The sequence below is a fragment of the Vipera ursinii genome (assembly GCF_947247035.1).
Source record: "Vipera ursinii genome assembly, chromosome: 1".
Lineage (NCBI taxonomy): Eukaryota > Metazoa > Chordata > Lepidosauria > Squamata > Viperidae > Vipera > Vipera ursinii.
The window spans coordinates 136,327,856-136,341,729 of NC_139512.1; the positions used below are offsets into that span (position 1 = coordinate 136,327,856).

At 40.2% G+C, this 13,874-nt stretch overlaps 1 protein-coding gene across 1 annotated transcript in view; it reads right to left on the reverse strand.

The window, feature by feature from the left end:
• Positions 1-1,569: 1,569 nt before the first annotated feature.
• MCM6 (minichromosome maintenance complex component 6) overlaps positions 1,570-13,874 on the reverse strand; it is a 29,245-nt gene continuing 16,940 nt past the window's right edge. The window contains exons 11-17 of the mRNA XM_083379910.1: positions 13,210-13,365; positions 12,094-12,222; positions 11,700-11,861; positions 9,778-9,913; positions 7,443-7,607; positions 3,453-3,592; positions 1,570-2,003 (exon numbers count right to left, since the gene is read on the reverse strand). Coding sequence (XP_083236036.1) covers positions 1,890-2,003; positions 3,453-3,592; positions 7,443-7,607; positions 9,778-9,913; positions 11,700-11,861; positions 12,094-12,222; positions 13,210-13,365 — 1,002 coding nt within the window. The 3' untranslated portion in view covers positions 1,570-1,889. The remainder of the gene's footprint in view (positions 2,004-3,452; positions 3,593-7,442; positions 7,608-9,777; positions 9,914-11,699; positions 11,862-12,093; positions 12,223-13,209; positions 13,366-13,874) is intronic.

The following is a 13,874-nucleotide window of genomic DNA, read 5'->3' on the forward strand; positions in this document are numbered from 1 at the left end:
AAAGGTGCCTGTGGTGTACTACAGTAACACCATGAAACGTTTAATTCTCTGAATATCTTTTATTAAAGATAGGAAGCAAGCATTAAGAATGCAGCTTAGTTTGCAGAACTTATGACTTATTAATGTACTGCAAGTCCACAGGTCACCAGCCATCTATCTGAATGGAGTCAAGGCAGATGTTGCAAAGATAAAGCCAACAATGCAGTGTAACTTTTGTGGGATACTTGGTACATTCGTAGTAGCATCCCTAAGTATTTTATCCAAATTGTGCTTCAAAGAATCAGAAGACGACTATCCCAAAGGTGCTTTTTCACTAGGTAACTGGACTGTTTTTTTCTTTGAAGACCTTTCACTTCTCATCCAAGAAACTTCTTCAGCTCTGACTGGATGGTGAGGAAATGGAAGGATTTATACTCCTTGCAAACAGCTGGTCATTTGCATTTTAGAGTCATTGAGGCCACCTGGAGGCTTAGCTGTGTCCTCAGGGTCACCTGAGTAGTGCAAATGGGTGTGGAGCCTTCTTGGAACTGCTGAAAGGACTGTGTTGTAGACTGGAGATAGATGATGCTGTATCCCTCCCCTTCTGTTGAGAGGGCTGTTCCAACTTCTACATAGATGGCCTCTTTGACCCCTTTCAAACCAGCAGTCTCTGTCCAAAATGTGGACTTTGCTGTCTTTGAAAGAGTGGCCTTTGTCTTTTAAATGCAGATGGATTGCTTGTCCTGATGGGTTTTTTCTCCTATGTTGTGCCATGCATTTATGAAGTGGTTGTCAAAAAACACACACACACAAAACAAAAACAAGTCCAGTTGCCTCGTGAAAAAGCACCTTTGGGATAACTGACCTGGATGACTGAGAATCTCCAGTCAGGAGAGGGCTAAGAATCAATACAGAGGATTCTTCAACATCTGTTTATCTCATCTGGATTCTAAAACACACACAAAACTATAACTTTTCCCACATGGTATTTTCAACACTAAAAATCCCCTTTGACAAAAAACAAACCCCACCACCTTACGATTTTCTGGAGAAAAAAATTGTGCCATGTGTGAGAACCAAAACTAACCATGTAGCATGGGCCAACCTGGATTATCAGGAACATGTACCTTTTTTAAAAAAAAATGGATTCCATTTACATCTTAGTGTGTCTCTGTGTGAATTTCTTTCCATTTGATCAAGGCTAAATAACAAAATTAGCCTATTCCTAAATTGTTGTAATAATATTGGAGCATCGCAACTGTGAAATTCAATTTTAAATTGATGTTTAAGACCAATGATCCAGCAAGATCAACATGCAGGGATGTGCAAAGGTCTATAAAAATTGAATAAATAAAATAAAAAATGAATATAAGGCTTTGACCATGAAACCCCTGAACTTAGTTAGAGGGCCCTTTTTCAGCATTCTGAGATTGGACGAACAACACACATGCTCTGAGAAGTTTGTCTCCCCAAACATAAGAAACAATGTTTTATCTTAGCAATTCCAACCTGAAAATGTTATTCCAAGTACGAAGGTACGTATTTTCCGTTTCATGCATAAACAATTCATTTTGAAACTGAAGACATATATAGTGAACTTTTTTTTAATTTATTGGACACAAATAAGAAGAGATTTACAGAGTAAGATTGTACAACTGAACTACTGCATAAGATTTTTTAAAACGTAAAATACAGAAGAAGCAGATGGCAACTTAAAAAAAAAATAGCTTCCTTTACCCGGTTATATAACTCCTCCTTTTATCTCCATAAAAGATTATTTAAAAAGGCAAGGTAAGCGAGTTCCAAGATAAATCTCGGATTAGTCAGCTATCTACAATTGATGCGTATCAGCTAATGAGCTATTATCTCACTGGTATGCAATGGATTTCGTAGCATTGCTTGCTCAGTCTCTAATCTTCTAGCAAGTAGTTAGGATTAACTACAAGATAGGGGTCTTCGTCAAAAGTCTGTTCATCCACGGAATCTTTTAATCCTGAATGCGTGAGTTCAATTAGAATGTGATCCTGAAACAGAGAATTTTTGGTCAGATTATGTTTATAAAAGATCTGAAGCGCAATCATAGATTAAGTGCAATCAGTTTCACTTAGACGGATTTCCAAGCAGCAAATATTTTGCTATCTTACTTGCTTACTGTATTATGACAAATACATCCTTTTTTACAATGTTGCAGTTTTAAGTCAGAAAGAGAAAGGTGTAATTTGCATACATTCTAACAGAAAGGGTAACGTTGCATTTTTATATATTTCTGTTCAGAAATTAAAGACTTTCCATTTTCTAAGTATGCACAGAATTCTAATGTCTATCTAGGAGTAAACATCAACCTTTAGACCAGGAGTCCCCAACCTGTGGGCTGGGGCCCGGTAGTGGGCCATGTCCTGCTGACCACCAAGCTGTGGGACAGACTGGCTACTGCACACCCCCACACACTCATGCTAGTGCCACAGGGTGCAAAAACCTTGGGGTGTGAAAATGGGACACCACTGCACCTCGGGGCACAAAAACGGGTGGCCGCTGTGCCGCAAGGTGCAAAAACAGATACCACTGCACCACAGGGTGTGGACACAGGGCAAGACACCGTGCAAGAAGGGGGCAGGGCTAGTATCACATGGGTGTTAGCCCTGCCCCGTTTGCATCGTGCGCATGATCGTGGCCCCGTGCATGCGCATGTAAAATGCTCCCCCATCCCTTTTCCTCCAGTCCGCCAACAGAGAAGGTTGGTGACCTCTGCTTTAGACCAGAACTCACAAATTTGATCCTGTTAACTCTTTACATGGTTCTTTACATTTTTAAATACAAACTCACTTAACAATTGCCTTGCTTAGCACCAGAAATTTTGGTCCCAATTGTGACTATAAGTCAAGGACTACCTGTAATAACCAATAAATGTGAGGAAGTTTATTGGTTATTACAGGTAGTTCTTTACTTAACAGTCACAACTGGGTCCAAAATTTCTGTTGCTGAGTAAGACAATTGTTAAGTGAGTCACGCCCTATTTTACGACCTTTTCTGCCACTGTTAAGTGAACCATTGCATCATCTTCATCATCAAATCTTTATTTGGTCATAGACCAGCACGGTGAACCACTGCAGTTGTTAAATGAATCACACAGTTGCTAAGCAAATCCAGCTTCCCCATTGACTGCTTGTAGGAAGCCAGCTGGGAAGGTTGCAAATGGTGAAACACAGGACCTCAGGATGCTGCAATGTCATAAGATACATGCTGGTAGCTATGCACCCTAATTTTGATCACATGACCATGGGGATGTTGTCAGAGTCATAAGCGCAAGGACTGGTCATAAATCGCTTTTTTCAATGCCGTTATAACTTTGAATGGTCCTTAAACAGTTTCAAATTGAGGGCTACCCATAATTGTTATCAGACTGTATATAAGGAGCTCTGCTTAACATTTGTGTTCAAATGCAGCCCTGGGCCTTCGAGTATATGTATACGTACATAGTGGGTAAGACGATGAATCACTCTTTCTATTACTTTCTTTTTATTGATGAGTTCTTCTTCAGAATCTATTTCAGATTCAATTTCCTTTAAATACCAGTTGATAAGCTCACTCTTTTTTAAGGCGGCATCATCGTTTTCTGCAATCAGGAGAAAATAATTTTATAAACATTTGTTAATAATACATTTGACAGTTTATATAATTTTAGCATACTTTATATTCGTATCTCAATTATCTTTATATCCTTGTAAGGTCTGATAAAAATTGGTGCCCCTCCCTGGTTAAGCAAGTTTATAGATGACATGAAGACCGCAGCATTTTGTACAAGGTTTCTGCCTGCACAGGAACCAAACAGATTGTTGTTGTTAGCTGCGAAGTCGTGTCCGACTCATCGCGACCCTATGGACAACGTTCCTCCAGGCCTTCCTGTCTTCCACCATCTTCTGGAGTCCATTTAAGCTCACGCCTACTGCTTCAGTGACTCCATCCAGCCACCTCATTCTCTGTCGTCCCCTTCTTCTATTGCCCTCGATCTTTCCCAGCATTAGGCTCTTCTCCAGTGAGTCCTTCTTTCTCATTAGGTGGCCAAAGTATTTGAGTTTTAGCTTCAAGATCTGGCCTTCTAAAGAGCAGTCAGGATTGATCTCCTCTAGGACTGACCGGTTTGATCGCCTTGCAGTCCAAGGGACTCGCAGGAGTCTTCTCCAGCACCAGAGTTCAAAGGCCTCAATTCTTTGGTGCTCAGCCTTTCTTATGGTCCAACTTTCACTGCCATACATTGCAACTGGGAAGACCATAGCCTTGACTATACGCACTTTTGTCGACAGGGTGATGTCTCTGCTTTTTAGTGTGCTGTCTAGATTTGCCATGGCTTTCCTTCCCAGGAGCAAGCGTCTTTTAATTTCTTGGCTACAGTCCCCATCTGCAGTGATCTTGGAGCCCAGGAAAACAAAATCTGTCACTACCTCCATTTCTTCCCCATCTATTCGCCAGGAATTGAGAGGGCCAGATGCCATGATCTTGGTTTTCTTAATGTTAAGTTTCAACCCAACTTTTGCACTCTCCTTTTTCACCCGCAACAAGAGGCTCTTTAGTTCTTCTTCACTTTCTGCCATTAGAGTGGTATCATCTGCGTATCTTAGGTTGTTGATATTTCTTCCAGCAATCTTAATTCCAACTATTGATTCATCTAGCCCTGCCTTTCTCATGATGTGCTCTGCATATAAGTTAAATAGGCAGGGCGACAGTATACAGCCTTGCCGGACTCCTTTCCCAATTTTGAACCAATCAGTGGCTCCGTGTCCAGTTCTCACTGTTGCTTCTTGACCCGCATATAGGTTTCTCAAGAGACAAATAAGATGGTCTGGTACTCCCATCTCTTTAAGAACTTGCCACAGTTTGTTATGATCCACACAATCAAAGGCTTTAGCATAGTCAATGAAGCAGAAGTAGATGTTTTTCTGGAACTCCCTAGCTTTCTCCATGATCCAGCGTATGTTGGCAATTTGATCTCTAGTTCCTCTGCCTCTTCGAAATCCTGCCTGTACTTCTGGTAGTTCTCGATCCACATACTGCTGAAGTCTAGCTTGTAGGATTTTAAGCATGACTTTACTAGCATGAGAAATGAGTGCAATGGTGCGATAGTTTGAACATTCTTTGGCACTGCCTTTCTTTGGAATTGGAATGTAAACTGATCTTTTCCAATCCTGTGGCCACTGCTGAGTTTTCCAAATTTGCTGGCAAATTGAGTGTAGCACTTTTACTGCACTGTCTTTTAAGATTTTGAATAGCTCAGCTGGAATACTGTCACCTCCACTAGCTTTGTTGTTGCTCAGCTTTTCTAAGGCCCACTTCACTTCACATTCTAGGATGTCTGGCTCGAGGTCAGTGACCACCTCATTGTGATTATCAGGGACGTTAAGCTCATTCTTGTATAGTTCTTCTGTGTAATTTTGCCACCTCTTCTTAATCTCTTCTGCCTCTGTTAGGTCCCTGCCATTTTGGTCCTTTATCATGCCCATTTTTGCATGGAATGTTCCCTTCATCTCTCCAATTTTCTTGAAAAGATCTCTGGTCCTCCCTATTCTATTGTTTTCTTCTATTTCTTTGCACTGTTCATTTAAGAAGGCATTCTTATCTCTTCTAGCTATTCTCTGGAATTCTGCATTCAATTGGGCATATCTATGTTTTTCTCCCTTGCCTTTCGCTTTCCTCCTTTCCTCAGCTATTTGCAAAGCTTCCTCAGACAGCCATTTTGCTTTCTTGCATTTCTTTTTCTTTGGGATGGTTTTGGTTGCTACCTGTTGTACAATGTCGCGAACCTCTGTCCATAGTTCTTCAGGCACTCTGTCTATCAGATCTAATTCCTTAAATCTATTTGTCACCTCTACTGTATATTCAATAGGGATATGATTTAATTCATACCTGAGTGGCCTAGTGCTTTTCCCTACTTTCTTCAGTTTAAGCCTAAACTTTGCAAGGAGAAGCTCATGGTCTGAGCCACAGTCAGCTCCTGGTCTTGTTTTTACCGACTGTATAGAGCTTCTCCATCTTTGGCTGCAGAGCATATAGTCAATCTGATTTCTGTGTTGACCGTCTGGTGATGTCCATGTGTAGAGCCGTCTCTTGGGTTGTTGGAAAAGAGTGTTTGCTATGACCATCGTATTCTCTTGACAAAATTCTATCAGCCTGTGCCCTGCTTCATTTTGTACTCCAAGGCCAAACTTGCCTGTTATTCCAGTTATCTTTTGGCTTCCTACTTTAGCATTCCAATCCCCCATGATGATAAGGACATCATTTTTTGGTGTTAGTTCTATAAGGTGCTGTAGGGCTTCATAGAACTGGTCAATTTCATCCTCTTCAGCACTGGTGGTTGGGGCATAGACTTGGACTACTGTGATATTGAATGGTTTGCCTTGGATTCGAACTGAGATCATTCTGTCATTTTGAGGATTGTATCCCAGTATTGCTTTTCCTACTCTTTTATTGACTATGAAGGCTACTCCATTTCTTCTGAGGGATTCTTGTCCGCAGTAGTATACCTGATGGTCATCTGAATTAAATTCACCCATTCCTGTCCATTTTAGTTCGCTGATACCTAAGATGTCGATGTTCAGTCTTGTCATCTCTTGTTTGACCACGTCCAGCTTGCCTTGATTCATGGATCTTACATTCCAGGTTCCTATGGAGAAAAAATCTTTACAGCATCGGACTTTCCTTTCACCACCAGACACATCCACAGTTGAGCGTCCTTTCGGCTTTGGCCCAGTCGCTTCATTCTTTCTGGCGCTACTAGTACTAGCCCTCTGCTCTTCCCCAGTAGCATATTGGACGCCTTCCGACCTGAGGGGCTCATCTTCCAGCATCATATCGTTTTGCCTTTTGGTACTGTCCATAGGGTTTTCATGGCAAAGATACTGGAGTGGGTTGCCATTTCCTTCTCCAGTGGATCACGTTTTGTCAGAACTCTCAGCTATGACCTCTCAGCTATGACCAAACAGATACATATCACAAAAGAACAGAACAGAACAGAACAGAAATGGAATAGGACAGGACAGACTAAGGACTAGGACTAGAATAGAATAGAATTCTTTATTGGCCAAGTGTGATTGGACACATAAGGAATTTGTCTCCAGTGCATAAGCTCTCAGTGTACATACAAGCAATGTGATAAATCATGATTACAATCATAAAAAACATTCATCATAAATCATAAGACAGAACACTCAGAAAAAGTGCATTGGAAATAAAGCTTTTGTATAACGATCTGGAACTTTTAAGTCATCTGCATTTTGAATGCTATTCATGTAGAATTCAATTCCTTTTCCTCTACCTTAGTAGCAACGGGGTTGTTTGAAATATCGTAGGCACCCAGACGTAGGATGTAGAGGTGAAGTCTCTTAAATAATGTTCTAACATCATTTGTCCAATGAGGGACAGATCTTAGAAATGGGGGATCCTTGCTTCCCCTGAGGGTTATCTGTCCTTACCTTCTTCAGATCTCCTTAGATGCATTACAATGAGGTTAGAGATTCTTCGATATTCAAGAAAACTAAGTCTCAGAGAAGCTTTTGGTGCCACATCTTTATTTGAATCATCTGCAGGGTCACTGGTACCATTTATTAAGCCATTAGTAAGTACGTTGTCTTCATCTCCTTGAAAGCATAAACATTTTTTATGCATTAGGCTGGAACTGATAAACCACAGTGAAACTTTATCAAGAAATAAATTGAATTAATGTGTTTCCTGCTTTATTCATTCAAAATAAACACTAACAAACATAATGACTGTCTATTTGTCAAGCCACTTTCTCCAAAGCTCCTCTCTTCTCATTCCTTGCAATAGGAAGGAACAATGCCTATAGCAGTGATGGCAAACCTTTTAGAGATCAAATGCCCAAACTGCAACCCAAAACCCACTTATGTATCATCAGGTGCCGGGTGGGTGTGGCTGCAGGGGTAACGGCAGGCGGGGTGGGACTAAAAAGTTCAGTCAATCAATTCCAACTTTGCGAGATCTTTTTTTTCCCACGAGAAGTTGAAATTGATCGAAACTTTTTTTTTTTGGCACATGGCGTTGGAGGCCTAAAGCAAAAAGGTTTTATAAAACCCAGCTGAAGGCCTAAGATTGGGGCAATGGTGCGCATGCCCAGAGAGGGCTCTGTGTGTCCCCTGTGGCACGCGTGCCATAGGTTCGCCACCACGGGCCTATGGTATTTGTTTGGGAAACTGATCTTGAGAAGTTGAGGATTCCAAACTTGTTCTGGTTCAATCCTCCCAAACCCCTTTGGGAAGCTGGCTATAGAAGGATGTAAACCTGGTCCTGGGAATGCAGGAGGGATGAATGAGCTGTAAAACGAACAGTTATAAAAAATAATAATGAAAAAAAAACTATTCAGTTCTGGGAAAGAAGAAAGGATGAGAAAGAAACTTAAACTAACCCTGGTTTTATTTCATTAAGATATGAATGAAACTCTGACAGGTTTTCCAAGATACTGTTATTATACCCTATCACAATGAAGCACATTCCTAAAATCCTTGCTATTCCTCTTCCTTTACCTTGCCTGCTTCAAAGGGCAGGACTCTAGCAAAGTAATATGAGTTACACCCTCCGAGATCAGAAGAATCTTTTGTCCTTCAGGATAATTTACCCCGTAAGTTGTAACCATGTGGCTTATGGGCCTTTTTTTGTGATCTTGGAATCCCTCCTAACCATGACTGTTGAAAATTGATGGCAGTTTCTTTTCTGAGATGGGAAAAAGATGAAATCTGTGGTGGAAATCCTAAATAGCTAAATAAATAAATAAAGACCTCTCCTTCCCCAATGATTTCACATAGGTGATATGACTCCATTTATTTTGTGTGCGCTTCAGTCTCTTCAACATTGTATTGTACTTTTTTGTATTCAATAAATGTATTTTTTTGCCCCTTGGGCACAAAAAGGCATCTTTACCAGAGCTGTTGGAAAACATTGTTGGAGCATTGTTTTCTTTCATGTAATGCAGGAGTCCTCAACCTGTGGGCCACGGCCCACTAACGGGCCATGTGAAGGGATGGCCAGTGCACGCACTTGTGTACATGCATTCACCCCTCACACTTGCGCTAGCACCGCCCCATTTGCAGCACTTGAGCTCGCGTGGCCCCGTTTGCATGTGCGCATGCGCGGCCCATTTGTGTGTGCACTCACGGCTCCTTTGTTCACATGCATGCGCACGTTAATGGTGCCTGCCTCCCTTTCTGGGCCGCCAAACCAAAAAGGTTGGAGACCTTCCAACAGAAATATTCACTCACTCCTTTCTGCAACCATACAGGTTTGGAGACATTGTCCTATCTCTAAACTAAAAATTAAGTTAGCTAGCTTCCTTTTTGTTTTTGGGACAGTTTTCTCAGAAATTAGCCCAACGCTCAATGAGGTAAATGAGTAAAGCTCATACAAAGCTCTGCAATAAATCTCTCTTGGCATTTCACAACTGGTGTTATGAAATAATGAAGAAACATGGAAAAAAAGCTGAATGAAGTGTGTATTCAACTAAAAGCTTTTTGAAAATAAAACCCTTCCTAAATTAACTAACTTAAAGTTAGTTAAAGTGGTACTAAGCATGCTTATTGCCAAGGTGTTATTAAACTTAACAAGTAGCAATAATTAAGCAAGATTGACTTAAAGAGGCCCAACATCACTCAAACTGGATTGGACACAAGCAGACCCTAAGAAGCAACACTTGGGTGGCTTTTCTCCTTTTGCCTTTTTTTCTTGGTGTGTGTGTGTGTATCTCCTCACTTGAAACTGAGAAGCACCCTGGCTAAGACGTATCTGGCAATCACTCACCGGCAACTCCATCCTGGTCCTCAGGCTCTTCAACGGATTGTTCTTCATCTTGGTCTAGATTGATATCTGGAGTTTCAACTCGGATGATTGACTTGTTCAGTAATCTGAAAGCTTCCTTCACATGTTTTGGATGAACCTTGTAAGAGCATTCAGGGAGATTCAGATGAAAGGATTCTGCTTCATGTACTGTACTATCACGTAACATTTCTGCACAAGTTTTACACCTAAAGCATGGAAGAACACAACTGCTACCGCAGATGGGAGTCTGTGGCTAACCAGGGGTTGATGGACAGCTTCCAGCAGTGTCCCCTATTAGCTGGACTGGCCAAGGCTGCTGGGAACTGGAATCAAACAACAGTAGAAGAGACATGCATCTTCCTTCTCTGGGACTGATTATTCCCTCTTTTTGGCAAGGAACAGAAGGAATAAATTACACTAGATTTACTGCCAAAGCCAAAGTTTTCTATATATACTCGAAGGGAGGCACATAAAACTACTCAATATGGTACTTTTAATGAAGTTGGTACAGCACTGCACAGGCTTGAATTATGAAATTATTCAAGAGTATATACAGTATTAAAGACTTCCTTGGTATACACATCCCCTTACAGGTAGGCCTTGACATGACCACAACTGGAACCAGAATTTAGATTGCTAGGCAAGGTGGTTATGTGAGTCTGCTTAATTTTACGACCTTTTTGCCACAGTTGTTAAGTAAATCATTTGGCCATTAAGCAAATACTACTTCCTCCATTGGCTTTTCTTGTTGGAAGTTGGCTGGGAAGGTCACAAATGGTGACCTCACTGCACATGTTGTAAAAATACATGCTGGTTGACAACCACCTGATGGTGTGACCATGGAGACACTGTGCGTGTGAGGACCGATTGTAAATCACGTTTTCCAGTGCTATTGTAACTATGTCACTAAAAGTGGTTTTAAGTCCAGAATTCAGGATTACTAAATTCAGAATCCAATTACTGAATGAATCCATTTTCTGAGTTTGCACAATATAACAAACTAACTGAACACATCAAGTTGCATATGCTAATCCACACAAAGCAAACTCAAGATAAAGTTAACCATGGTTAGCATATTGAATAAAAGCAGCTGTTAGCTTTCTAGCTAACCTAATTAAGAGTATGCATGAACACAAACGTGCAGATTGTTGTTTAAATTGTCCTTTTTGAATACTTATCCTGTGCTTTATTCTTACCAAAATTAGAAATAGATAAGAAAGCACCAGGCCATTTAAAACTGAAAACTTTAGATTTTTCAACTTGCGTTCTTTCAATCCTGCGATACCTATGTAAATATTAGGTAGATCGTATGATTAGCTGGTGAACATTTGGGGTTTAAACAAGGGGCAGCATCTAGTTTGGGATCCAAATAAAAGCAGGAAATGGTCAGTTGACACTGGTAGCAGAATGGAGGTGCTTACTGATAGGAAAACATGGTGGAAATCCATGGCTGTAGATCAGATTGCAGAGTTGAAAAACACATCCAAAGAATGCAGGTGGCAAAGCACCTCCGTTCTACTACCAAAAAATCTGCACAGATATATCCAGATACTCAACGGAGTTTAACTCAAGGGTATCTTAACTAATCATAAAATTTTTCAGCAACTGCCTTATGGGTAAACATGGTATATGCCATTGATCCCCAAGCTTTCTGTCTCCGCGGACTGGTGGAGATGGCGGCAATGGAGGGTGAGAGGGAATGGTTTCACATGTGCATATTGCTTTCACAAATGCAGCTTCGCGCGTGTGTGCTTACCCACCTCTTCTGCGGCTCGGTTTCTAACGGGCCACAGATAGGGAGTTGGGGACCCCTGGTATATGCCACACACAGGGACAAACAAATAGTCCTAAACAAAGCAAGGAATGATCTCTACTCCCCTGTACACTCCATTGAATGTAGCTACCTCATCACTGCAATGCATCCGTGCCATGGCTTCCGACAGTCGTATCATGCTTTCCAGTTGTCGTACTGTGATTCTCCATGATGATTTTGTGACACCAGAGCCATCCCGTTGGCGTAAGCGCTTATACTGCTCGACAATAAAATCCTCTGACTCTTTGGAGATCTATCAGAAGTGATGAAAATGATAAAAATAATAGTCCACTCTGCTGCAGTGGAATTCAGTAGAATTTCCATGTAAAATTATTGCAAAATGACATCATGGATCAAGCAATAGAAGCCCTAACCTTTAGAGAAATACAAGGAGTCATTTCAGCAAATTGGAAGGAAGTGCTAAAGAGCCCATATTAAAAATATACTATTTTTAAATGATGAGGAGGTTTGAAGATTCTCATTACCTTTGGTTTAAATTGCCTGGCAAAGAGAAGGTATCTTCGTATGTCATCAAGCGTATACATACGATCAATTGATTCATCTATCCTAGAATGAAGATCCACAATGCGCCTTGCAATAGCATAATCTGTAACCTAGGGAAACATTAGGCACCATTACTAAAGATATAAGGAGCAATATAATAGAAAAAAACTTTGATATGTCCAGATCTGCCAATAGAAATACTGTTCATCTTACTCTGCTAAATAATTTTAACAGAAACTCTAAAAGGGGATCATCTGTGACATGACTGCATAACATCTTTATTCAGACAATGAGTTAGTTCATTTGGATTTTGTGACATTCTGTTTTAAAATGATTATGTGATTATATTAGGTTTATACTCTGCTTCTGCTTTGCAACATTCATGGTGGAACACATAATTCTTCTGCCTCTTAATATCCCAACAATATTTGTATGAGGAGGGCTGGATGGAGAGTGTGTGAAAAGCCAGCTTTCTAACTGCTAAATCAAAGTGGCTCTCAAAATAAATATTGATCAATATCATGACCAAGCTGTATCTTTAATAACGTTTACATAACACTAACTCTACAATCATCAGTTTCACAAACATTTTATTTTTCCTATTCCTGCAGAATATCCTTATCACTGGTATTAACATCCCTTTGGGTCATTTCATTCATTTTCCAGGAAGACTCTTCAAGTGGTTTTTAAAGGGAGAAAAGAAAGATGAATGTAATGAAGAGAGAAGTTTCACTGATCACTTCCGTGTACTAACCTAGGTAAAAGGTTAAAAACGTCCTCAACTTGGCTTCTGATGGATCTAAGCCATTCCATATGTCCCACGATCAGCATTTAACCAAGTATCACTCTGACAAGATTATTCTTACTCCCAGGTATATTAAATAACATACTACTTTCTAACTTGGTAAAATCTGCACATCCTTAAGAGCTACCAATATGCTCAGAATGTTAAAATATAATGCAATTAATAAGTACAAAATCCCCCTTACCCAGCTAAAATATGAAAGGATGGATTCAAAAGACACAGAGCTGTATTTTATGGGTTGCACGTAATTTAATCTACCAGGATTTACACGAACTTGCAAATTCTGCTTTACCTCATTGCATTCATCCACAAGAATAAAGAAGAGATCAAATCTAGACATGAGAGGGGCTGATAAGTTTATATTCTGCTTCAAAGACTTGGCTCTATCATAACATCCACCGACTGGATTTGCTGCTGCCAAAATTGATGTCCTGGCATTTAAAGTGGCCTGTTAAAAACAAACAAAGTAAATAAAAAGATGTAACCCCCCCTCTTCCAAAAATAATTCCTGAAAAAATAGCTAATATGCACACAGTTATTTCATAAAGCTGATCTAACTGGGAACGAATATTAAAAAGCAAGAACAACAAATTACTTTCTTTTCCTCTCTTATCTATCTTCAAAGACAATATTACTGGGTCAAGCAGACTTTTTTTGATGAATTTTGTTGATAGGTTGTAGAGGCTTCTGTTTAAGCCTTCAACCTTGTCCCAGTTAAACCTACATAGCTAGCTCCATCCAGACTATGCATATCTGCCTGAAACAAAGACTGCAGCCTAAAGAAAACAAGTTGTTTTTAGTTCAGAGCAATTAAGGTAGATCTGTTGCCTAACCATCTTGGAGCAGATTGCTTTTCTAAGTAATTTGGAGCACCAAACTCCTCATTTTGCATTGAAAACAGGATGTTAAATGAAGTTTTATGCTTGAAATGAACAGTTCCGTATCTACCCAAAGATG